Source organism: Candoia aspera, chromosome 1, assembly GCF_035149785.1.
Source record: "Candoia aspera isolate rCanAsp1 chromosome 1, rCanAsp1.hap2, whole genome shotgun sequence".
Classification (NCBI taxonomy): Eukaryota; Metazoa; Chordata; class Lepidosauria; order Squamata; family Boidae; genus Candoia; species Candoia aspera.
Window position 1 is genome coordinate 277,176,654 of NC_086153.1, and position 24,144 is coordinate 277,200,797.

Sequence of the window (24,144 nt, forward strand, 5' to 3'; positions counted from 1 at the left end):
TTTACAATTTGCATTAAATCGAATATTGCATTCTTTGAACTCACACTAATCACAATTTAACTGTAAATAAATGCAGGCATCAGAGGTTAAAAATAACCGTACATTTAAATGTCTTGTAGAGAATATTGTCAGTACTTCTTAGAATGGCATTTGACTCTGCATAGTGTAAGTTCAATCTTTATTCTGCTTGTAAAGTTTTCATCCTTAGTAATCAATCATTGCCTAAATAGAGCTATTAAATATTTACAAAATAAGCAGACCTTCTGCAAAGAGGTTGAGGCATTTGAGATTCTGAATATACAGCACAATAACACGTCCAGGGTTATCTGGATTAACATTTAAATGCAATTGACAATGTCATATAAAATGCTCTTTAAAAAATCCTCTACATAAATAGAAAAGATGATATGGTAGCTGATCATTAAATGCTCTAAATGTACTGGAAAGAATTAAAAATATATATCCATAACCTTATTTCTGTCATTTTCAACACCATCTTTTCGTTGACCAATGAAATGTAGCTTTAGTTGTAGGAAACAAAAGTTTAGAATGCAGGTAGAATACTAAATGTGAGGGATTTTTAAGCAAGCAAGCAAGCAACTTTAAATAAACAAATAAACAGCAAGATTACCTTACATTCCCACAAGTTTCCTATATTTCCCCAACTATACTTTGGATCAGCTACAAATCACCATCCAACCTTGTCAGTCAGACCTGTTCAGGCAAACTTTAGATATGGATATTAAATACCATAAAAAGATTTAAATGCAGAACAAAGGCAGTAAGTATGAAAGGCTCTGCATGTACAGGTAGTCCTTGAGTTACAAAGGTAATTGAGACTGGAATTTCTGTCGCTAAGCAATGCGGTTGTAAAGCATGATGTCACATGACTGCATCACTTAGTGACAGCAATCCCGGCACTGCCCGTTTCCATTGTTAACTGAATCCCACCAGTCATTAGGCAAGGACCCACCCCGATCCAAGCCATTCCCAGCTTGGTCCCTTCCAGCACCTGCCACCCTGTGCTCCATTCGCCCTGATGCCCTACTGGCCTTGCCGCCCTGTGCTCTGCTGGCCCTGCCACCCTTGCTGCTCTGCACTTGCTGGCCCTGCCAGTCTGCGCTTGCCTTCCAAAGCATTGTGAGAATGGCCGACACAATTTGGAGAATGGCAGGCACGGCCTTCTTGCGAGGTTTTAGAAGGCCTCAGAAGACTTCCGAAGCATTGTGAGAATGGACCGTGTGCTATTTGGAGAATGGAAGACCTCAGGAAGACCTGGCCCAGCCAGTAGGGCCAGGCCAGGTGTGCCTCGTCAGCAGCGGGAGCAAGATGCAAAGGTTAGCTGGGGGAAGTAGGGCTGGCAGGGTGAGTGGCGTGCAGGGTGGCAGGGGCAGCTGGGGCTTTGCTCTGTGGCATTGGGGTAGCTGGCCACGGCACAGGGCTTGAGGCGGCACTCCTCAGTGGCAATAGTGCCAGGGCTGAAGTAGAGGCCTGGGGGTGGGGGTGGCTGGTTGAGACTGCCAAAGGCCCCGGGTCTCTACTTTAGCCCCAGGGCCATCGCCGAGGGGTGCTGCTGTGCAGGGTGGCCAAAATGGCAGAGATGTGGGGGATGGTAGATGGTTGGGGGGAGCTGAAGTGCCCCTGCAGTTGTAAGTGCAGGTGAACTGCCAAATGCCCAAATTTTGATCACGTGACCACAGGGGCGCTGCCACAGCTGTAACTTTAGGGACTGAGTGTAAGTACCATTCATTCAGCACTGCCATATCTTTGAACAGTCACTGGTCATAACTCGAAGACTACCTGTGTTAAGTTTCCTCAAAACCCTATCATAATATTTTATTTGTTCCCATGAGTTTTTTCCCTTTAATTCCTATGGCAGAGTCTTTAACGAGGCATTATGTAATGTGGGTGGGACAGAGAGGCAGTACTACTGTGTGTGTTTTTTTAAATAATGTAACAGTTTATCTTTAATTTGATGAAAGAAACAGTTTATTTATAAAGCTCACAAATAGTGTTTAAATTGCACAAAGCAACATAAAATAAAGCAAAAAAAACTATGGCAGTATAATATCAACCAATCATTTTCAGAATAATTCCTCTTCCTCTCTCTCCGCCACCCCAATTTTACTTCTATAAAATGGTAAATGATAGGACAGATTAGTTCATGCCCTTCTTTCAATGAATTTATTTTAATCTTTGCATTTTATAGCCTTTTCTCCTTTACAGTCCTGCTCCTAAATATTGTAAAATCCCCAGAACATGTGCAGAAAAAGCAGGAAATAAGATTGGGTGCATGGCTAGAAGGCTCAGAAACATGTCAAGATAAATGTGTTTTGAGGCCTGTAGAGGCTGTTTGAAAGCAGGTATTACCTCCTTTTGCAGGCAATTTACATTTTTTTTTAAAAAATCTTGTATGTGACAGTTAATTTTTCAAGAAAAATAAATCAAACTGGAATACTGCCAGAGCCAATATGACACATTATCTTGCTGTATGATGGGCAGGTAAGTTTTTTGACAATTAAATCTGAGCAGCAAAGCAACTGCAGCTTGAAAGAAAAGAGGTAGGTAACGGTTCTGCTGGGCTCTAATACAGGGTAGATTTATCATGCCTTACTGTTTTGAAACTCTCATGCAGTTCAGTCTTATTTCTGTATTATTCTAGTGGTATCTGATAGTGATGTGACTTTCCCAGTATTGCAAAGGGCCTTAATAAATTAACAGCTTTTTAAAAATCAGATTAAAATATGTCTAAATAAATGGATTTCTAAAGCTCTTTCCTGGGAGCTTAATGTTACTAGGGGACAGGTAGGGAACTATACAGAATAAGGCTAGCCATCAGCCACACATGAGAACTAATTTTTGTCTTGGGGTAGATGCAATCTGACCTGAAGCTGGGGGACATTAACATCTTTCCTTTGTCATAGTCAGGTCCCTCTCTCATACCCATGGAACAGATCTGTGCCACTGCAGGGGACATGGATTTATTTGATCGAATCACTCCAGGAGTCTAATGGATCCTCTTGATTTTCAGAGGTTACCTGGTGAATTTCCTGAGACCCAGCTGGCAGTTCTTTGTCACTTCCTGGAACTTAGGGGTGATTGTGGTCTTGGGCAGGATTGTATTTAAGTGGCCCTTTCTCATTCATCAATTCAGGGAGATCTGTGGCTGTGTGTTTGAGTGTGTCCTTTTATTATTTAAACAGAATAGAAAAAGGAAAAAAGAGAAAGAAAAGGAAAAAAGAAAACAAAACAATATAGATATACAGTAGGCTTCCCATAGGTATGATATGTATATATGTCAATAATGCTTTACACAACATTTTGGATGGCCATATCTTGTTATAGTCCAACCTAATGTATGTCTGTAAGCAAGTAACATCAGATCCACTGAGTAACTGGTCCATAAATATCTTTACAATGTTGAAGGACAATATTTCTTAGCGATAAGAAGCGCATGGAGAATTTATGTTGCCTAGAAGTCAATCTCCATGTAATAGGTATGTAGTTCAAAAGAATATGAATGTTCAAATATATTAAACCCTGTCTTAAAATGAAATTAATATGTGCAACAGAACAATTTTAGGACATCAGAAAAACATGTTTTAATGAAGTATTATTCTCATTGTATCAAGCATAATGATTCACCCAAAGGTCCAAAATATTTTTGTTGAATAAGATGTAATCTACAATCTACTGAAATGTTTGATATAGATGTTTAAGACCATTTCTCATTGTTTAGAAAAAATGGGGATCTCCAAATCCTTGTTCCCCTTAGTTTTTAAAATTTTTGTGTCAAATTGATTTAGCAATAACAAACATTTATAAAGACTATGGGGTTTTTTGTCTCATAAGATACAGTGATCACCTCTAATAACTTACGTGTCTTTGGTGCTGAAAATGCCACTGGTCCAGATTTAGATGTGACTAGTTGTTGTAAATTCCCAGTGGGTGGCAACAGACATATGATATTTATCCTTTAACATGGGAAATGATAAAAATTCATCATTACCATCTAATAATTGCTTACTTTTTTTCTTTCCTGTAATGTATTATTTTAATGGATTATGGATTTTATACTATCCTGTTTGCTGCCAGAGTTAGGTACTTAAGATGGGCGGCCATATAAAATTTCTAAATAAATAAATAATTGATCTAAAGTAAAAAATATATACTCAGATTGCCATCCAGTGCCCTTTTTAAGAGTAATTTGATCCTGTTGGGAAAGCATAGGTTGGAAGCATATTTCATGAGATGATGTAAAGGACTGGCAGTTTATCTTGAGGATAAAGGTGCTCAGGTTCATTAGCGATGATGCCTTCATCTTGAAAGGCTATCTGGGCTGAGTTTGAACCCATTGGTCTTGAGGAAGTGGTCAGGGCCCTTTTGAAATAATTAAAGTGTTTTGGGTTCAAAATGTAATAGATTAGACACATCTCCTGTCACCATTATGCAATTTGAAAATAACAGTATGCTATTTCTGGAAAATAGCATTTTCATCCTTTTTCTCATGCTAAACTGATGCTATGGGATAATCAAAAACTGTTTTAATAAACCAGCTGAAAATAGTGATTCCATCTTCCACCCTGGATGGGGTTATGCTTCCACACTCTGAACAGTTTTTTAACATGGAAGTCTTCTTGGACTTACAGCTTCTGCTCGAAAAGCAGTGGCACCTCCTCCTTCAGGAGGGCGTTTGCACAACTCCATCTTGTATGCCAGTTAGCACATTCTTGGATCAGGAGGCCCCTTATCACTTATTCATGCCATGGTCACCTCTCGATTGGACAAATGCAATGAGCTCTACATGGGGCTGCCTTTAAAGAAGTCCTGGAAACTGTAGCTGGTTCAAAATACAGTGACTCAAGTACTGTAGTTATGGGCTATTCTATTTTACCCAGATAACACCACTACCACAAGAGCCGTGCTGGTTGCCAGTTGGCTTCTGGGTGAAATTAAAGTCTCATATAGTTTAGGACCTGGATATGTTCAGAACTGCTTAACTGTTCCCAGTTATCTCTGTCCATCCAATAAAATCTATTAGAAAGGGCTCCCTTGAGCCCCATCTCTGAAGGAATGTTGCTATCAGGATCATGAAGGTGAGCCATTTCCATTGCTGCCCCTCCCTTTGGAACAGCACTCCACCCAAGGTTAGGTCAGCAGCAAACCTGTTGGCATTTAGAAGATGCCATCCTGGGTGTTCAGGTGCAGGAAACTGTTTCATGGAATCCTAGGGTTTTGCAAGAACTTGATGGGGTTTCCTGAGAGATTAAGGGAAAAAAAAACCCACCACTCGAGCACAGCTGATTTTCTATTACTACAGCTTTGCCTCTTGAAGGGTTCTAGAATTTTTTTTTTAACTAACAGGTTCTGCAGCCTGAAAAAGTCTGAAAACTTGTTCTAGTAGATCACAAGTTGAACATCAGTTAACAGCTTGCGGTGGCAGCTGAAAAGATAAAAGGGATTTTTAACATGACGCGGAGGCCAGACTGTGGGAAGTAACCACCTCATTTTAATCTGCCTTGGTCAGTTTCTCTTCAATATTGTTTCCAGTTCTGGTCAACACAAGACATCAAGAAACTGGATCATGTTCAGAGGAGGATTACCAGGATGGTGAGGGGACTGGAAACCTATAGTCCTATAAGGAACAGTTACAGAAACTAGGTATGTTCAGATTACAGAAGAGAAGACTGAGGAAGTTACAACATCAGTCTTCAGATATCTAAGGCAGTATCACAGATAAGTGGGAGTAAAGTGGTTCTCTGTCATTGAGGAGGACAAGACTAGAACCAATGGGTTGAATGTACAGATTTCAACTTAGATATGATTACTAATGGTAATTTTCACTGTTAACCAGTGGAATAGATTGCTCATACAGTGGTATGTTCTTCTCCATTAGAGGTCTTTGAAAAGAGGCTGAATAGCCACCTATCTTAAGATATTTTAGCAGATCCTGCACTGAGCAGGGGATTGGACTAGATGATCTCTGTGGTTTCTTCCAAATCTGTGAATCTCACTCAAATGTAAAGCATATATACCTCTGGTGGGAGGAGATGGGCAGTGACAAATTTGATGAATAAAATAAATAAATAAATAAATAAATTTACTCAAGTCTGTTAATAGTGAGGATAGAATAATAAGAATGCTTTCTTTTGCCCAACAGCCCTTGAGAGTCCTTGCAAATGAAGAACTGCAATGGAGCATTTTGGGTCCATTTACTTCTGGGCAGCCCATCTGAAAGTACAGATATCAATACAGGTTGCAGAATGGAGTTTAAAGCCACTGCAAGGTCTGAATCCTGTAACTTATCTTTCTCCCTGTGTAGAAATCATACTTCATTCCTGGCTCTTAGACTGTGAAGAATTTCTTTAGCCGCCTGATAACTTAAGGAGAACCTTTATGTCCTTCTAAAGCACCCCTCTTCCATTCCCAGGCTTGAAGGACGCCTGAAAGAGTTTTGTCCTTCCTCAGGTAGATCTGCCCTAAAATGCTGATTCACTGTTCAATCACCTTGAATCTGCTTCTCTAAAGCAAAGACTGTCAACACCCTGCTCCCTTCAACTCAGCCTGTTCATGATACCAGTGAAGCAGTCAGCAGCTCTGCCTGCAGGACTTCTTCCTCAAGGCGATTTATGTCTTCTGCAAATACTTTCAAATAGAGGACAGTAAGTGCCCCTCAAGCAAGGAAAGCCTCCACAGTGTTTCCAACCACAAGACTCTTAGCACAATCTGATCAAAGTCAATCCCATCTTTTCCCCTTAACAGATTTGCTTATCACGAATAAGCCACATTTGGCTTGGTTTAGATCAGTGGACCCATAGACCATGGGTTATAAACCATGAGACCTGGTTCACTCAACACGCTAAGCCAACATTAAACAAAAAAACATGATGGCTCTTAGAACAATGTATAACTTCAGTCAACATTTAATAGTGAAATTTCCACACTGATAAATAAGCCCTGCTTGCTTTGATGGTAGTTAAAAGACTCCCATCTTCCCCAATTTGATGGCCTCCAGGAATCTTACACCACTCTCCCATAACCCCCAGCACACAGGCTGTCAGGCCTATGGATGGTACGGTCAGTGGTGACAGGTTAGCTCTCCTCCCGTCCATTTGCAGAATACAAGACCATCGGCTCCTTCCGTACAGGCAGTTCTGTAAATCTAATAAACCAAGGAGGAACCGCTGCTTAGGCGGCTCCTTATAAGGCCAAGGCGCTCGCCTGCGGAGGCGCTCGGCCCGTCCGTCTCCAGGTGGGAGCAAAGAACGGCGCAATTCCCCCCGCGGCCTGCAGAGGGAGCTGCTGCTACTCCTGCAGTCAGCTGGCTCGGGAGGGAGAAACCTCGGACTTGGAGCCTTCGCTTCGCCTTCGGTGTCCGCCTCAGTCCGCCCGAAGCCCCGTGGGGCTTCTCACGGCTCCCCGAAGAGACAAGGAGTATGTGCAGAAGCTGGAATGAATGGGAAGAGGCGGTCGGCAGCGGAAGCCCGAGGCGGGAGTGAGCCCGGAGCATGTTCATCTCGGTTTCTCCAATCCTTCAGGTTCCACCTTCGGCGACGGCGCCCCCCGCCGCATCCCTGACTTACCTTGTTTGTCCGCCGGTAGGCGCGTCCAAGCAGACCAAGGTATCTTGAGGAGGAGGGGGAGAGAAACAGAGCCCCGGAGAAGCTGCGAGGCTTTCATTCAACCCGCTTTCTCCGCGCTCGCCCCCCCTCCCCGCCCGCTTCGCCATGCGCCAGGCTGGGCTCTGCCGCCGAGGAGAAATTTAAAAGCAGAAGGGGACCGATCGCCAAGCCTTGGTTGCTAAGGTAATCGCAGTTGCCCTGCAACGGTATGCACCCCCCCCCCCCACCCCGCCGCCTTCCTTTGCGCTTTCTTTTCCCCTTTCCAGAGATCCGATGAGACGGTTCTGCCTGTCTTCTGAAGCCGATCGCAAGCCCTCCACCGTCTCCGTGGGTGCAAATCCCTTTCGGAAAAGGTGGGGAAGAAGGGGGTCAAAAAAAGAAGAAGAAGAAGAAGGGTGGTCCGCCGCGGGCCCCTGCGCCACCTTCCCGTTCGCCCTCGCGGGTGGCTATTCATAGGAATCCTGTTTTCCTAAGGAGGGGAGGCAAAGTGCCTGCCTAGCCCTAGCTTCGCGCGCTCGGCCCTTTCTGCTCGCGAGGCGCGGGCTTCAGGCAAAGCGTCGGGGAGAGTTTGTTCCCGCGCGCGCCAGGCTGCCGGCCCGAGGCTGATGGAGAACCGCCCTCGGTGCCTCCCGGGAAGCGGGGCGCCGCGAGGCGAGGTGGCGAGGTCCGTAGGACAATCGCTAAGCAACCAGTCGGGAAAGGCGAGAGCAACGTTGCCGCCCGGTTGGCGTGTTGTGATCCTCCCTCGTTGCCGTGCCAGTTGTGCGGTCGATGAACGGAGCGGGAAGAGTTGAATTAGCTAAAGTTGACGGGAGGGGAACTATCCGTCGATGATTGTTCGAATGGAGAACATTATCACAGTCTTAGTCCACAACTGTTAATCCTAGCTTTTGAAATTGTTGTGGGCAGGGCGGGAATCAGGGCACTTTTGTATAGAGTCAAAGAACCGGCTTGATTTTAAACTAGCAGCAAACTGCTTTGCAGCCAGAGGGGGATAAAACCAAAAGCAATTGGGACCTGGCTCAGTTGCCTGTTGGGATCCTCTACAGCTCAGTGTGAGAACAGGACTGGGTAAATCATAGGGATTTCAGTCAACCAGCAGCTTGAGCTGGCCAGGAAACAGAAGGAAAAGGGTATAAGCTAGCTGTCTTTCCTACTTAGACTCCAGCAATAAGAAGCACACTTGGAGCTGTGTCCCTCTAAAATCAAAAGGTGCTGAAAGGTTTCAAGGTAGTCGTGTTTCCCAAGTATCCTCTAAGAAGGTCATCTTGGCAAAGAATGTATTCGGTTGTGTAGAGTTTTCAGTAAGGAGTCAAAAAGGAGAATAAGGTGTACATACAAATAGGGTCCACATTTGCTTGTGGGGCTGTGGATTAAGTTGCCTCTTACTTAGCTGTATGTGCTTACAAAGAACATTAAAGTTGTTGCTTGGGGGTGAAGTCTTCATCCCCACATGAGGAGTTGGAGAAGAAGCTTAAGTAGACAGGGTTGGTTTGTTTCCTTGTGTGCATCTACAACTAGATGTGAAGAAAGTGTCCTTTCTTGTGGTTACGTATGATTAGCTCCTGAGAGCTTCTACCAGCTCCATAAAAGCAGGTTCAGTTATCTCACATCTCTGAACTGTGGGAGGTATAAGTGTTAAAACAGTTGGGTTAGGACTGGAAAGGGAAGAGCAAGTTGTTTTGATTGCTCCTTTAGACAGTTCAGACAGGTTCCTTGTTGGAATTTTGTTACAGCACCTCTGGGATGATGCTTAGTCTTGATAATAGCTACATCGATTCCTCCTAAACACACTTATTCAGAGGAAGCCTTTGTAACCCACCAAGGTGACGCCAAGCGCTAGCTGTGATTGACTGGTAGAGTTGTTTTTGCTTCCTGAATAAAGTGCAAAAAGGGGGAAGGGTTGCTGCTGGTTTACTGATGAACCACAAATACTTGTGCGGTAGTCCACCTCCAGTTTGGCGAATCTCTTTCCAATATATTTACCATGTCACTGTTCTTTGGATTGCAGCTTTAGTGTTTTCCTTGCCTTTTTCCCATCCCATTGGTGGAAAATACAGTAGGCACAGCAGGGCCCCTCAAGCTGCAGCAGGAAACAACTTTCATGGAAGTAAATACAGAAATCTATAACCACAAATGTACCAAATCTACAAATATAACAGCACCTGCTCTGTGGACTAGCTTACCCGCTGAGACTCAGATGGCCCCAACCCTGTTGCCCTTTTGTGAGGTTCTGAAGACCTGGCTGCCCCCTTGGGCACTGAGCCAGAGTGTTGAGTGAGGCCACTCTAGAAGGAAGAGTAGTATATGAATTAGTGACCTGGTTTGGCAGGTTTTGCTGATTTATTTCTTTTGATACACATTTTAATTTGTGCACCACCCAGAGTCATTGTGAGTTGAGCAGCCATATAGGTTGAAGGAATAAATAAATAAGCAAACATACTTAGTATCAGTTATAGCCTCCTTCCTGTTGAATTCCTCTCAGAATTCTGAGAACTGGAGAAATGATCAATCTAGTTTACAGGGAATTGATGGGTGAGATGGAGCAGAATAGCTGACCTTATTTCAAAGGCTGGGAAATAATGGTTTCAGTGTATAAGAGATGAAGAGAGCTGAAACTGATAGGGCTCAGTTGGGAGAACCCTAAAAAGTAACCTGAGAGCCCCTCTTCTCAGTGCTTCTATTCACCTGCCTCCCTTTACTGTTGAACTCAGTAGCTCAGGATAATCTTTGAGCTGACACTGAAAAAACCCAATAATTTATACAGCTTGTTCGGCTAGAATCTTGAGTTAAATGATATTTTCACTCAAACCAACTTGTTTTTCTTTAACTTTCCCCCCTGCTTTTTCTTCCACATGAAAGAATGATGAGTGTGCCACTCTAGTGTGAAAACAGCAATGTTAACAGAGAGGAGGATTCCCCAGAAAGAGAATAATTTGAGAGTCCTTTCCAGGACTCTGCATTGCAAGGACTGCCATTGTCTCTTATGGACAAACCCACCAAGGACTGTCTCTGTCTCTCCACGGATTGTAACTGAGAAATCAGCAAAGGTTTAGAACCTGATCTCCTCCAGCTGAACTCCTTGGGTGGATGGGGCTTATTTTCATTTATTTATTTAATACGGTTTTGATGTGGAAAACTTTTTATGTACAGTAAGTGCAAGCAATTTTATGCTGGGTGACTCTGGTTAGGTTTGGTTTTGCTATAGCGGAGTAGACTGATTTTGCCAACTCTGCCTTTTTTGTCTTACAAACAGTTTTGGGGGCAACAGAAGGCATCATCCTTGATGGAGAGGATGACACATTATTCTAATTTGAAGGATACAACAAAATAACTCTTGGCCCACTGTTACTCTGTGGCTGAGTATAAAATCACTGACAGAAGATGCACATACACAGCAAAGAATATAGGTGCCAATACTATTCCATAGAAACACCCGGACATAAAAACATTTAACTCTGAATTTAAATCCAATGCTATTGCTTATTTGTCTGATTTATTAGATCTAGCTTTTCTTCCAGGAGCAAAAGACATTTATATAGAATTTCCCCTCCAATTATATCTTCACAGCAATCCTGTGAGATAGATTGGGTTAAGAAACTGAAGTATGGTAGCCCAATATCAGTCAGTAGAGTTCCATGGATAGTTGGGAAATTGAATCAGGGTCTTCCAAGTCTTACTCTGACATCTAACCATTACATGCCCAGAATGCAATGGGGGCACTATCACTTCAGACAGATATGAGCAAAACCAGGAAGAATAAATAAGAATTGGAGCATAAAGGGAGGCAGGAGAATAGAAACACTGAGAAGAGGGGCTCTCAGGTTACATTTTAGGGTTCTCCCAACTGAGCCCTATCAGTTTCAGCTCTCTTCATCTCTTATAGATTTGAGAGGGCCAAAAAGTGGCTTGTAGATGTTACCGGACTACAGTTCTCTTCATCCTCACCAGTGGTCAGTCGTTGGTAGAAGTTAGTGTTCAGTAATATCTGGATGGTCACATCTTGCCTATCCCTGAGTGAAACCTTTACCAACAAATCACATGTTTTAACATTGCCTGTTCCTAAGAGGTGCAAATTGCAACAGTATATGGAAAACATCGTCATAACTTCTGATATCTTACTTTTGTGTTTCTGCTAGAAGCGCTGGGATTGGTGAGCAGCTGGAAACTATAGAACTACAGCCTCTCTCAGTCTGGTGTTTTCTTTTCATGGAAAACTTGGGCGAGGTTTAGATATTTGTCAGTTTGCCAGAAAGATACCTTTAAACAATGCCATCCAAAATAAGAACAAAATTTCAGGTGCACCTTGCTTTATTTCAGAAAATAACCTCTTTGGAGGAGGACTAGAGGTTTTCAAACCAGCCTTTTCTCATTTCCTATTTAGGCTGTCTTCCAAGGTATTGCACAGCACACCTATATCATTTAAGTCTTGCATGCGAAGGCATTCAGGGTCAAAAAGTGACCCAGTATTGTTGAATTTTGAAATAATGCAGAGAAGAGAATGAGGGGGATGGCTTTTAACCTAGGTGAACTTCAGAGAGCATGTGATGGGTGGTCTGTTAAAATGGCTGTTACAGGAGGCTTTCTTAAAGAGGCTGCTCTGAAGGATAGGACTGGTCATAAAAGTCTTCTTTATTAAAAGCAAACTGGTGAGAGTGCCCTTGCTCCTTTTGTCCCCAGGAAATTCACCCCTCCCCCACTTTTTTCTTCTTTTTTTGAGCAAGTGGGAACTTTGATGAATAAAGCTCTGGGCTGCAACTTCTCATCATTTTTAAAAAAATTTCTTAAGAGGCTATGCTGGTGTGTTCAAGGCTGTCACTTTCCTTTGCAGCATATCAATTTCTCATAACATTTTTAGGAATCTTAAACAAAATAAAAACAAATGAGGCTGCTTACCTCTAGATTAAGAATAGAGATTCCCAGGTTTGTGTTATTCAGTGGGTGATGTTGGATCAATAAACTAAACTATCATGCAGGGTTTCTCTGAGAATAAAATGACGACAAGGAGGAAAGGACAGAACAGTATATGTTGCCTTAAGCTCCTTGGGGAAAAGGCAGGAGAATGTAAACAAGTCGCTGTGCTTGGAGCTGACAAAGGACTTTTCCATACTCCAACCTTGAGGTTAGTTAGCTTCAAGCCTCCTCAGGTTTGGTATCTAGTGCTGGTATTAAAGAATCAGATATTGGATGACTAGTGGTAGCAAAAGGAGAATTGTAATAGCTGGGTTGGTCGTATTTGGGAAACTGTTGGCAAGAGCCTGGTGACATGTGGACAGCCACATTCTCAGTAACATTTCAAAACAAGGAGTCAACCCATTGAAAATGCAGGTTACATTTCAGTTCAGATTCAGCAGATTCATCTGGAAGCTAATTTGGGGGAAGAGAAAAGGGCCTGACAATCAGGTCAACTGCTTTAAAATAATTAAATGCTGGTTCAACCATGTCTCGGGAAAATAAGTTCAGACTTTGATGTTTGCATTGTAATGCCTAAAAAATACATATGACAAATGCACCAACTTGAGGAAAGCTGTATTTTTATAGGCTGTTTGCCTCTGATAATGCTACAGCCTCTGGAGTTCTATCAATAATTTTAGCTCCTGTCAAAGAGACTGAATTCCAGTCTCCAGATTCTACCTGGACATGCGTAGCAAAAACATGCTGTTGTTTCTGTCTCTTCCAACAACAAAAAATAGCAAGTGTAATAGCATTGGATAAATATTTGGTATGGCTTGATTACATAAAGAACATGTTCTCTTTCTCTTTGATCATATCAGTTTTATAAATGTACGAAAGGCTGAAGAGAGGAGATGGAGATATTTTTTCTCTCTCCCTGTTAATACTAGATGTTGAGGATTAATGAAAATGATTGGAAGTATTTTCAGATTGAAGCTGGCTCAACACCCTATTATAGAACAGTGAATAGCATCAGGTTAGTTAAAGATACTTTGGTGTGCTGGCAAAAAAATTCACAAGAGTCTTTTGCTTTCCTTGCACAGAAAAATATATAAGGATCAATGAAATCACTAATGCATATGCTGCTCTGTCATGAGTGTTGACCAAGTTTTTTGCATAATGTCACTTTATTATGATTATGGCATTAAAAAAAATTATATGGGCACTCTAATTGACACATCTCTAAGGAATATAATAATTAAATGGAAGCACTGCATGAAGAAGTAGCATCCTTCTGACTGTTTTTGAAAATATTCTGCAACTCAACTTTGAGATTCCATTATATATTCCAAATATAAACCTGTTCTCCATGGATTTGGATTTGATTTTGAATTTCATGAAACACTGTCCCTACCAAATCCCAATTTTTACATATCAATTCAAGATTGGGTTGATTTCACATTTCAAATGGTGAAGGTGAAAAAGCCATCCCATTTTACCAACAGCATATCTCTGCTGATAAATCTGTATCACTTCATTTTCTGAAATAGGAGTGATTCCTCAAAGGAAGATGATTTCACACAAGAAATAAGCAACTGCAATTTTATTGGGCTGCAAACTGATAGCAAAAATCTGGAGAGAGTACAGGAAAGCTAATATTCTCAGTCCTGTTTTCTTACAAATGTCAGAACCACAACATCAGCCAATCTTCAAGTCCTATTTTGAAATGACAAGTTGTCTTGTCAAATAAAATCTGCAGCCAGGCTTGGAAGTTAGGTATGTTCCTTTCCAACTGAATATTTTATTTTACTCAGTTAAGAATAAGCATTCTAGGAGTTTGTTCTGTAGCTGATGATCAAGCTTAGTTTTGGGAAACAACTTGGCTTGATTACAGCGATCTGCAATCTCTGACTATACGGATAGGTTAGGTAATTTGAAGTGTATGAGTAATAGTGAATTCAGAAGAGCTAGTCATTTCTCTTGTTACCTAAAGTCATAATGCTCTGCATAAGCATCATCCTAGCAACAGAATTTGATGTCATAAATACAAGATTAAGGAATAAGATGACAGATAAACCATAGGTTAGATGCAGAATTGGCTAGAGATAGAACAATATAGTGACAGCTATATTTAGCTGCATAAAAAGAAGAGAGAGGTTTTATTTAAGAACTAAAGTCTAACTTCGCATCATTTAAATATAGTCAGTTAAATTTAACAATTCCCAGGTATTCTAATGGTTATCTCACAGGAGTTCTTCCATTCACTGTTGAATGAGTAGAATACATGTTTTGCCTACAAAAAGTTCTATTAGAACACCAGAGAATTAAAATACATATTAGTTTGGATAAGTGGTATTGAAAAGTATGGGAAATAAAATTGGCTGAAAATGTAGCACACCAACAAAGAATCCTTTCATGAAGTATTGTTTTACTCATGTTTGGTCTCCAGCTCTTAGATATATTAATGAAAAAATTCCTAATGGGATCTACGCAAATGACCATTTGGACACAGATATTCAAGATGGATGCTTGAACTCACCTGTCTCATGAAGTTTACAAATTACATTGTATTTACTCCTGTGCCATTCTTGGTTTTTGCTTTCTTGTTTATTTGGTGATCTTTTTATTAGGCTTTAATTTTTTAAGTGCTCTGCTGATGCACAGTTTGTTTAAATAAATGTTTTAAAAATCCAGAATCTCCAGGTAAGGGCAGGGAAAGATCCTGATTGAAGCTCCAACAAGTTGCCCTCAGTCAGTACTAAAGTAGATGGAGCAATGGTCTGACTGGAGATGAAGCATGGGAAGGCTGAGGGCCAGCTTTCAGACTGAATAGCTGCAGAAAGAACAAATAGGTAAAATCAATCCCATAGATTCCCATTGGACTCAATTACACATCCTAGTTTATACCATCTGACCAGCCTATTCTTTCTGAAATGGGCCACTTAAAAATAATTGTCATTTCCCTCTTGTCCTTCAGAAATGCCTTAAAATGTTATTCAAACTGGAATACTCATTCCCCAATGATTAGCTTCCCTATTAGAGTCTTACAGTAGTTAGACCTCCATGAGATCATTCTGAAGCATTCTAATTTCCCTCACTTAGGGTCTCCAGGTGAGTTGTGTTGAACTATAAATCCAGTCATCCTCAGTTAGATGTATTGATATGTTAATTTCATAAAAGGGATTTCACTGCTGTTGAGTTTTAGAGCTGATGAGGGTTAAAGCAGGGTGTGTTTTGCCGTTTCAAATGGGGCCATTGAGATACTGTATATTGTATCTCAGTACTCCCCCTTGCGAGGGAGAGGGGCGGTGATAAATTTGATAAATAAATAAATCTTGAATTGTTGATAATATGCTTTAGGACAACGAAGTATCTCTTTAGTGTCCGAAGCACAGCATTAATCCAAGGAATAAATTTCCTCTTGGTTTTTGGCTGCAGGAAAATACCTACCATGGCAGGTAAAGCAGATTCTCCCATGAAAGATTGCTTTTAATAGTGATCCTTTGTATGTGAAGGTGAGCTTTGCAAACATGAAAGGTTAGAGCAGTGCTCCCCAATCTGTTGTGCACAAATGTGTTCGTTCATTTATTTATTCAATTTGTATTGCCATCCACTGGCCATGCAACTTGGGGTGAGTAATACCCTGTTAACACAGCAACAAATCACCAGCAAAAATTAAAACACATCATGCCTGGAGCAGCCCATATTTTTAGAGCTCACCTAACTTACTGGCCCATACCTGGGAGGAAAACCAAGTCTTCTGCACCTTACACAAAGCTGGCAGGGTTGCGGTCACCTGGATCTCAGGAGGTATGCTCTTCCACAGGACAAGGACAGTTCCCTCATCCTCCAGGCTTGTTAGGTGGGGATGGTGAGAATTGTCATCCAAACATACAGAAATAGTAGGCTGGGGAAGACAATGTCTGAGGCAGCCTTCATCCATGTGTTGTTCTATAATGGGTTGAGGTAATACTAGTTTGCTTCCAAGGAACAAAATTGTAGAGAAATTTGAGCTGGAAGAATCATTGATCTGTTCTGCTGCTGCTTATCTATAACACTTCTTTTATTTTGGGACAGTTCTGAACCATCTTCATCATACTAATTTTTGCAACAACCCAGAGAGGGTCCATATAGAATGTTAATAACAGAAATGGAGCTTTAGCCCCAATTTCCCAGACTTGTTGCTCAAACAGGAAGTGTGTTTGGGGCGAAAATATTTCTCAAACTGCCCAACGCTCATTTCAACTCAGCATGTGTTTCTATTCCAAGAATATAGAGATTATATTCCAAGCCATGCTGTTTTTTTCACCTTAGTCCATATGTCCATGGATAGAAGCAGATTTTACTTAATCAAATATAAATCAGAAAAAATGAATATGATAATAAATGCAGTGCACTTATGTTGTATCAGATGTGCATCTCTCTACATAATTCAATTCCATTTTTAATGCAATTTGCCATGAGTAGCTGAGTTTAGGGCAGTTGAATTTGAAGTGATTATATCTTCATTTCCAAGCTCATTTTTATGTCCTGTTTTTAGATAGTTTTTAAGTAAAGTGTGATACAGGGTTGTGCTGAGATCCAGGTTTGAAGGACATCATGAAATTTGGAGCATGTCTGGGTGTGCATATAGTGCCTGTTGGTAACCAAATACATATTTTCTGCAGGATTGTGTATCATTTGCATAAGCCCAGGTGACGACAGAGTTGCTTTAAAGTTTTCCCAACGGATAGCACATGCATGCCCAATGTCCATTCTAAACCACTTTTTGCCTTTTGAATCTAAATCTCTGCCCAGCACCAGTTTTCTGGGTGTTACAAATAACCAAGTGCAATTCTATGTCTACTCAAAATTAAGTCTCACTGGGTTCATTGATTAGATATACTAAGCTATGAATAAATCTCATTGAATGCAGTAGAACTGTCTCTATGCATGTACAAGATTGCATGACAAAAATAAGTACTCCAGTTTATTTAAACACCTCTATCTTGAGGCATAAAATAATAGATCTCATTTTTTGCATCTTCTAGCTATATGATGAAACAATGATTGGTTATGGTCTGATGTTTTTCCTAAGGTTCTGCTTTTTAGCAAAAACAATGGTAAATGTTGCCTTTTACCTCCCCCTCCCGCTCTAAGTTGGCATGCATGCAGTCATGACAAAGTTTAATATGTCTTGTATTTTGATATTCTGGATAGAAGTAACTTCTTGGTTTTATATTGCATGGGAATTAACATCTGTTGTTAAATATTTACTTGGGCATTTTTGTTTTGTGCTTCCTCTCTATAATTCAAAGAGAACCTATTTTTGCCTAAGCACTAGTGTAATGGAAATGGGTCAGTACACTAAATGTTCTCTGGAAAAACTGGATGAAGTAGAAAAGAGAGAGAGAGATGAGCATAGGCAGTACAGTCATTTTTGCAAGATCTTCCTTTGGGAAGAAAAACCATCTTCTTCCTTGGGAAGAAAAACCTTTCCGCCTTTTTCAGCAGGGACCAATGTATATAAGCATTTTATGCTGTCATTATAATATTTGGCTAGGTACAAGGCATACGGCAACCTCCACAATGCCTCCTTCTGAAATTGTTTTTCCATTTTATTGCCTGACTGCATGATACCATTAAATAATTGTGACTTCAGTGTGCTAAGAGGTGAATTCACTGTTAAGATAATAGAGCTCTTATTGATTGGAATGGTACAAGCTACATTCCTTCATTCTTCAGTAACACATTGTCCTGTGTGCTTGGTGATTTTATCTGAGATATTACCTTCTGCCTAATTATCTAGAATGCACATTAAAGGTATCAGGTTTTAATTTTCTGGATGTCTTTTAAAAGATTGGTGTCACGTTGATTATGAAGGCAGATGCAAATTATTATTAACTTTCTTGATCTACCATTAGTACTTTTTTATTTTATTTGTCATACATGAATCTAATCACCTGGCATACTTAAGTACTTTTATGGTTGGATTTAACGCTATTAGTGATGCAGTTCTGAAGAAAAATTCTTCTTGATTTCTCATTGTTTCATTGCATTCCTTTAATATAGCTTAGTGCTCCTACTCTTCTTTCTTCTTTTTTTCTGGAAAAACGTCTATTTTCTGAAGAGTGTCATTTTTTTATTCTGCTTGTCAGTCTCTAGGTGGCCTCTTGGACTTGATACTTTTTCTGAACTGTGGTATAAAATTAATCTCAATCAGAAAAATCAATCATAAAATTTGGGCTGGTGACATGATAGCCTCATTGTTGATGTCATGTCACCACCCACCCATCCACCTCTGTGCTTCCTGGCAGACTAGAGAGGGGAACTGCAGACTTCAGGCCAAGATGTTTAACTATTCCTGAGGTAAGAGGAAAATGGCAGACTGCATATAAGGAAAAGAGGAGTTCTTGGGTTCTTTCCCAAGCCACTTTCTAGAGAGCCGTCTCTAGAGTCAGCTTCTGCTTATGTTTTGCTTTTATCTTGGAGAATAAAATAAATAGTAAAAGATAGTTCAGTTCAGGTTAAGTGTCTTCTCCTTCCAGGAGGTTGGCAATCATGACCCTCTGCTGTGCCACTTCTGTGCCATTCTTGTACTTTCTGTTCTTCTGTTGCTTTGATTCATGGTTGACCATGGGACATAAAGACATGGGGAGGCTTCGACTGCTTCCATATTCTTTGTTGTTGACTAAATCAGCTTGCTTTGTCTGCCATTAGGGGTGTTTGCTCACCTCCAGAGCAAGACAGTATCCTAGAATATCTATACAAGTTGCCATTGAACACCCCCCCCTTTTTTTTCTTTTTGCTTCTTCCACCAAGTTGTCCATAATAGCGAAGTTGTTATTAAAGATCCCAGGGAGCCCAGTGTAGATGTGGACTTGATTTTCCTGTCACTAAGAAGATGACCAAGAGTTTTTAAAAAACAAAACAAAGGAAGAAAACCTATTCTGTAATGGAGCCCACAAATTTATTGTTGCTTGGGACACATATAAAAAATGATTACAACTGGATTGTCAGTCAGAACAAACAGATCTTTTCAGGCATCATATAATAGAATAAGATGACAGAGCACATTTATTTTGAGATTAAGGCAAGTGAGACCAAGCTAAATCCAAAAATGATATGGAATTCCTGGAAGCTTGGCATTCAGACAAATCAGCCATCAATAGACACATAGAATTAAACCACATTTACACACCATTCAAAAGAGACAGTAAACAAAACTAAGAAGGAAACAAAAAGACCAGAACACATCCTCTCCAGCAGCCAACACCCAGATAAGCAGGGATTAGCACCAGACAAACAATCAAGGAGAAAACAATGCCCTAATCAAGGCACTACCAAGGAGAAAACCACACCCCCACCAACACTGGCAGGGCAAGCTACTGAATAAAAACAGGGAGCAAACCCCACACTCACTTGCACTGATGATGTTACCTAGTTGGGTAATGAAACATCTGCAAGCAGACAGCCAGGCTCAGAGAGCACCAAGGAATCCACTGAGTAAATTTTATTTTGAAGAGCCTGCTATATTTGATTTTGAGACTTATTCTATAGATTGTTTTCTTACAATTTACTATTACATCCTGTTCTCGCCTTTGTAGCCTGGTTGAGAAGAGGTGTGTTCATCATGGCCCAGGGATCCAGTGACATGGAAACTGCTGATCAAGAGGAGAGTTCTCCAAATATGATTGTTTACCGAAAGGTAAGAAACTCAAGAATCATTCATAACTTCCATGCCAAATTCTGAATTAGATGATTAAGGTACCATTAACTCTGAAAAAATATAAGTTAGTATTTTGCTTTGGTTTATTGACTAATCTTTACTTAGTCAGCTAAAAGGATTTGTCAAAAAGTTAATGTATTTCAAAGTATACCACCAGGATGAATCATTTTTTTTAAAAGAGCAATACTGTAGCAACAACAGTTCCTTGCTTTGTTTTCAAGTGGGGTAGTTATGACAAACATATTTGTTTTATAATTAATTAAAGCTGTTGCTACAATGTCCTAGTTTATTTATTTATTGGATCTGTTAAGGATGCCCAACTCCAAAAACCCTCTGGGTGGCTTACAATATGTCTAATACATAAGTTAAAAATACAGCTAAAACCACATGAATGCCTAGATTAAAACAGCACTCCCCAAAATTCAAAGAAGGCTCAACAGGGGCTTCACGGGGACCCTAACCCCAGTTTAAGGGACTTCCAGAATCCTTGGAGAGTAGCCATAGGTATCTCCAGCAGAATGCTGTTCCAGAGGGCAGGAGCTGTGATAGGGAGGTGAAAAATCATTGTAGGTGAAAAAGAAGTTCAAATCAATTAATGGACTTACTATATTGGTCTTTTGCTAATCATCATCAAAATGCAAAATACAGGTGAATATGTTATCACTGTGATACAATAGGGCTGTAGTCCTATACATACTTCCATAGCAGTGGTTCCCATTGAATTCAGCCCAATTCTGAGCCAACATTCAAGGGACTGAACTTTAAGTAGTACCTGGATGATCTCGCTATGTTAAACTTACAGCAGTAAATCTGAAGAGAAGAGCCTCATCCAACACCCAAACTTTGCACCACTCCCCCTGATGTAGAATGTTCTACCTGCTTGGAATAGCTGCATAGAAATCTATGAAAGTGCTGGATCCCTACAAGAAATAACTCACTGTGCCTGGAATAAAAATACACATAAAAATTCTTCTTTGGATGCTTCCATGTATAATGAGGTATTAGGGTACATACAACCCTGTTATTAGAGGTATTTGGAAGTTACTCATAATTAAGGTCAAACCCTAACTGATTATTTTAACCCTGTATATTATAAGGTGAGTTCTGCCCTGTTGCTCAACCTTGAGCAAAGACCAATACAGCTGGGCATAATCTGATAGAATGGTCCTGGTGTAGGGACCCAGATTTCCCGAGAAACTAAATTTAGAAACACCCCCCCCCCCATGCCAATATATCACACATCATTTGGGCTAAACCATCCTGGCCCTCCTGGATCTCTCAGCATCTTTTGATACATTGACTATGGTATCCTTCTGGACTAGCTTTGGGGGTTGGGAGTGGGAGGCAGTGTTTTCCAGTGGTTCCCTGCCTTCATCTATGGCTGGTTTCAGTCAGTGTTGGGAGGGGAGGAAAGCTCAAGCTTTAGGCCACTGCAATGCAGGGTGCCCCAGGGCTCTGGTCTTTGCCTCTGTACGTGAAACCGTGGGGTGAGGTCATCTGATGGCACAGGACACAGTATCATCACTATGCTGATGATACCCAGCTATACATCCCCACCCCCAGCCAGGCAGATGATGCTGTTTGAGTGCTGACTGAGTGCCTGGAGGCTGTAAGGGTCTGGATGGGGAGGAACTGGCTTTGATTCAACCCTGGCAAGACACAGTGGCTTTGGGTTTTTGGCCCCCCAGGTGATGTCATTTTTGACTGTGGATGGGGTGGCACTCCCACGGGCACAGCTGGTGCACAATTTGGGAGTCCTCCTAAACTCACAGCTCTTGCTTGAGGATCAGGTGGCAGCCATGGCTAGGAGGGCCTTTGGACAGATTTACCTTGTGTACCAATTGCACCCATTCCTGGACTGGGAGGTTTTGCTTGTGGTCACTCATGCCTTGGATTACTGCAAACCCACTTGGATAACTGCAACATGCTCTACATGGAGCTGCCCTTGAAGACCACCTGGAAGCTACAATTGGTCTAGAGTGCAGTGGTGCATGCAGTATTGGATGCCCCTAGGTTCGCCCACATTATAGCCCTGCTGCCTGAGCTGCACTGGCTCCCAGTTCCCTTCTGGGTGCAATTCGAGGTGCTGATTATTACCTTTAAAGCCCTACATGGCAAGGGACCGGGTTATTTATGGGACCATCTCTCTCTGATGACATATGCCTCCCACCAGATCAGATAGGGTAGGCATGTGCCAGGTCCCTTCTCTTAAATGCTGCCATATTATGGGACCTAGGAGGTGTGCCTTTTCCATTGCAGTCCCTGCTCTATAGAATACCCTTCCCCTTGAGGTCCAGCAGGTCCCTATCCATTTAATCTTCTGAAAAACACTTAAGACCTGGCATTCCCCCCAAGCACAGGGATAAAGTGAGATTAGCATGGGAGGTGGGTGTTGTGGATTGCATTGGAAAGTTTAGCTGTGGCTCCAAGTATTTCAGTATTTGGTTTTACTGCTTTTGTTTTATTGTTTGTATATATCGTTTTTATCCTTGGCTTGTGAGCTGCCAGAGTTTCGTTTAAGATGGGTGGCCATATAAATGTTTTAAATAAACAAACAAACAAACAAATCTCTGAAGTATCGAACTACTGACATGAAAGTAATTTTAACACAGAGCTTTTCCAGTAACTGCTCCTCATGTAAAACTGGAGGGAGGACAATTCCTACATAAGAATTCTTAATTCAAGCCTAATTAAAAAAGGAATGGTGGTGAAATGTGCCTTTGATGTTTAACTCAACAGATATTTAAAATACATAGGTAAACAAAATAAAGTGTTGCATTTGCAATTTTAAAATTACATTTGGCTCTAAGTGCATTGATCTCTGCGTTAGTGCTGTTCGTCTATGAAAAATGGAATTTGGGAGGAGGGGGTGAAGAACAAAAATGCCAATAGAACAAATTACGTGTCTTCAGCGCATGCTCATCTGAATGGTTGAAAATGGAAATTGCACTTGAATCTAATCAGTAATCAATCCTATTTACATTGGGGAAGCACTGCTGAGTTTCACTAGTCTTCAGTTATTGAATTCAAATGTTATTTACTTAAAATACAGCATGATTCTACATTTAATTATTGGTTCTGCCATGCTTGAAAAATGGATTAATCATAACCTCCATATATTACTGTAACATGCCTTGATTACTGCAGATGCTGACTGCAGTCAGGAAATCAGAAGATGCTTAATCCTTGGGAGAAGAGCAATGACAAATCTTGATAAAATAGTTAAGAGCAGAGACATCACACTGACAACAAAGGTCTGCATAGTTAAAGCAATGGTGTTCCCCGTAGTAACATATGGCTGTGAGAGCTGGACCATAAGGAAGGCTGAGAGAAGGAAGATAGATGCTTTTGAACTGTGGTGTTGGAGGAAAATTCTGAGAGTGCCTTGGACTGCAAGAAGATCAAACCAGTCCATACTCCAGGAAATAAGGCCAGACTGCTCACTTGAGGGAATGATATTAAAGGCAAAACTGAGGTACTTTGGCCACATAATGAGAAGACAGGACACCCTGGAGAAGATGCTGATGCTAGGGAGAGTGGAGGGCAAAAGGAAGAGGGGCCGACCAAGAGCAAGGTGGATGGATGACATTCTAGAGGTGACAGACCCGTCCCTGGGGAGCTGGGGGTGTTGACGACCGACAGGAAGCTCTGGCGTGGGCTGGTCCATGAAGTCACAAAGAGTCGGAAGCGACTAAACGAATAAACAAAAAAATCAGGAACAGTTTGAGATTTTTTTAAAATACAGCTTTCTCCATTCTTTTTTCTTCTTTACCTGCCCCACATTTGCCCTCCCCCTCTAGAGATGTACTTCCAGGCCAACTTCTCAAGGCCTCCATGTGTGTTAAACTTTACATTCCCAAAGTGGCTCCCAGAGAGCTATTTTGCTATTTGTCAGATACTCTGCCCCAGCATTTAATATCT

At 41.2% G+C, this 24,144-nt stretch overlaps 1 protein-coding gene across 2 annotated transcripts in view; it reads left to right on the forward strand.

Annotated features, from left to right (window-relative positions):
* Positions 1–7,330: 7,330 nt before the first annotated feature.
* RGS6 (regulator of G protein signaling 6) overlaps positions 7,331–24,144 on the forward strand; it is a 269,892-nt gene continuing 253,078 nt past the window's right edge. Inside the window, exons 1-2 of one of the 2 annotated variants that reach the window (XM_063289842.1) lie at positions 7,331–7,622; positions 20,102–20,202. In XM_063289842.1, coding sequence (XP_063145912.1) covers positions 7,457–7,622; positions 20,102–20,202 — 267 coding nt within the window. In that variant the 5' untranslated portion in view covers positions 7,331–7,456. Of the gene's footprint in view, positions 7,806–20,101; positions 20,203–24,144 lie in introns of both variants that reach the window. The other variant, XM_063289843.1, reaches the window with a different exon arrangement.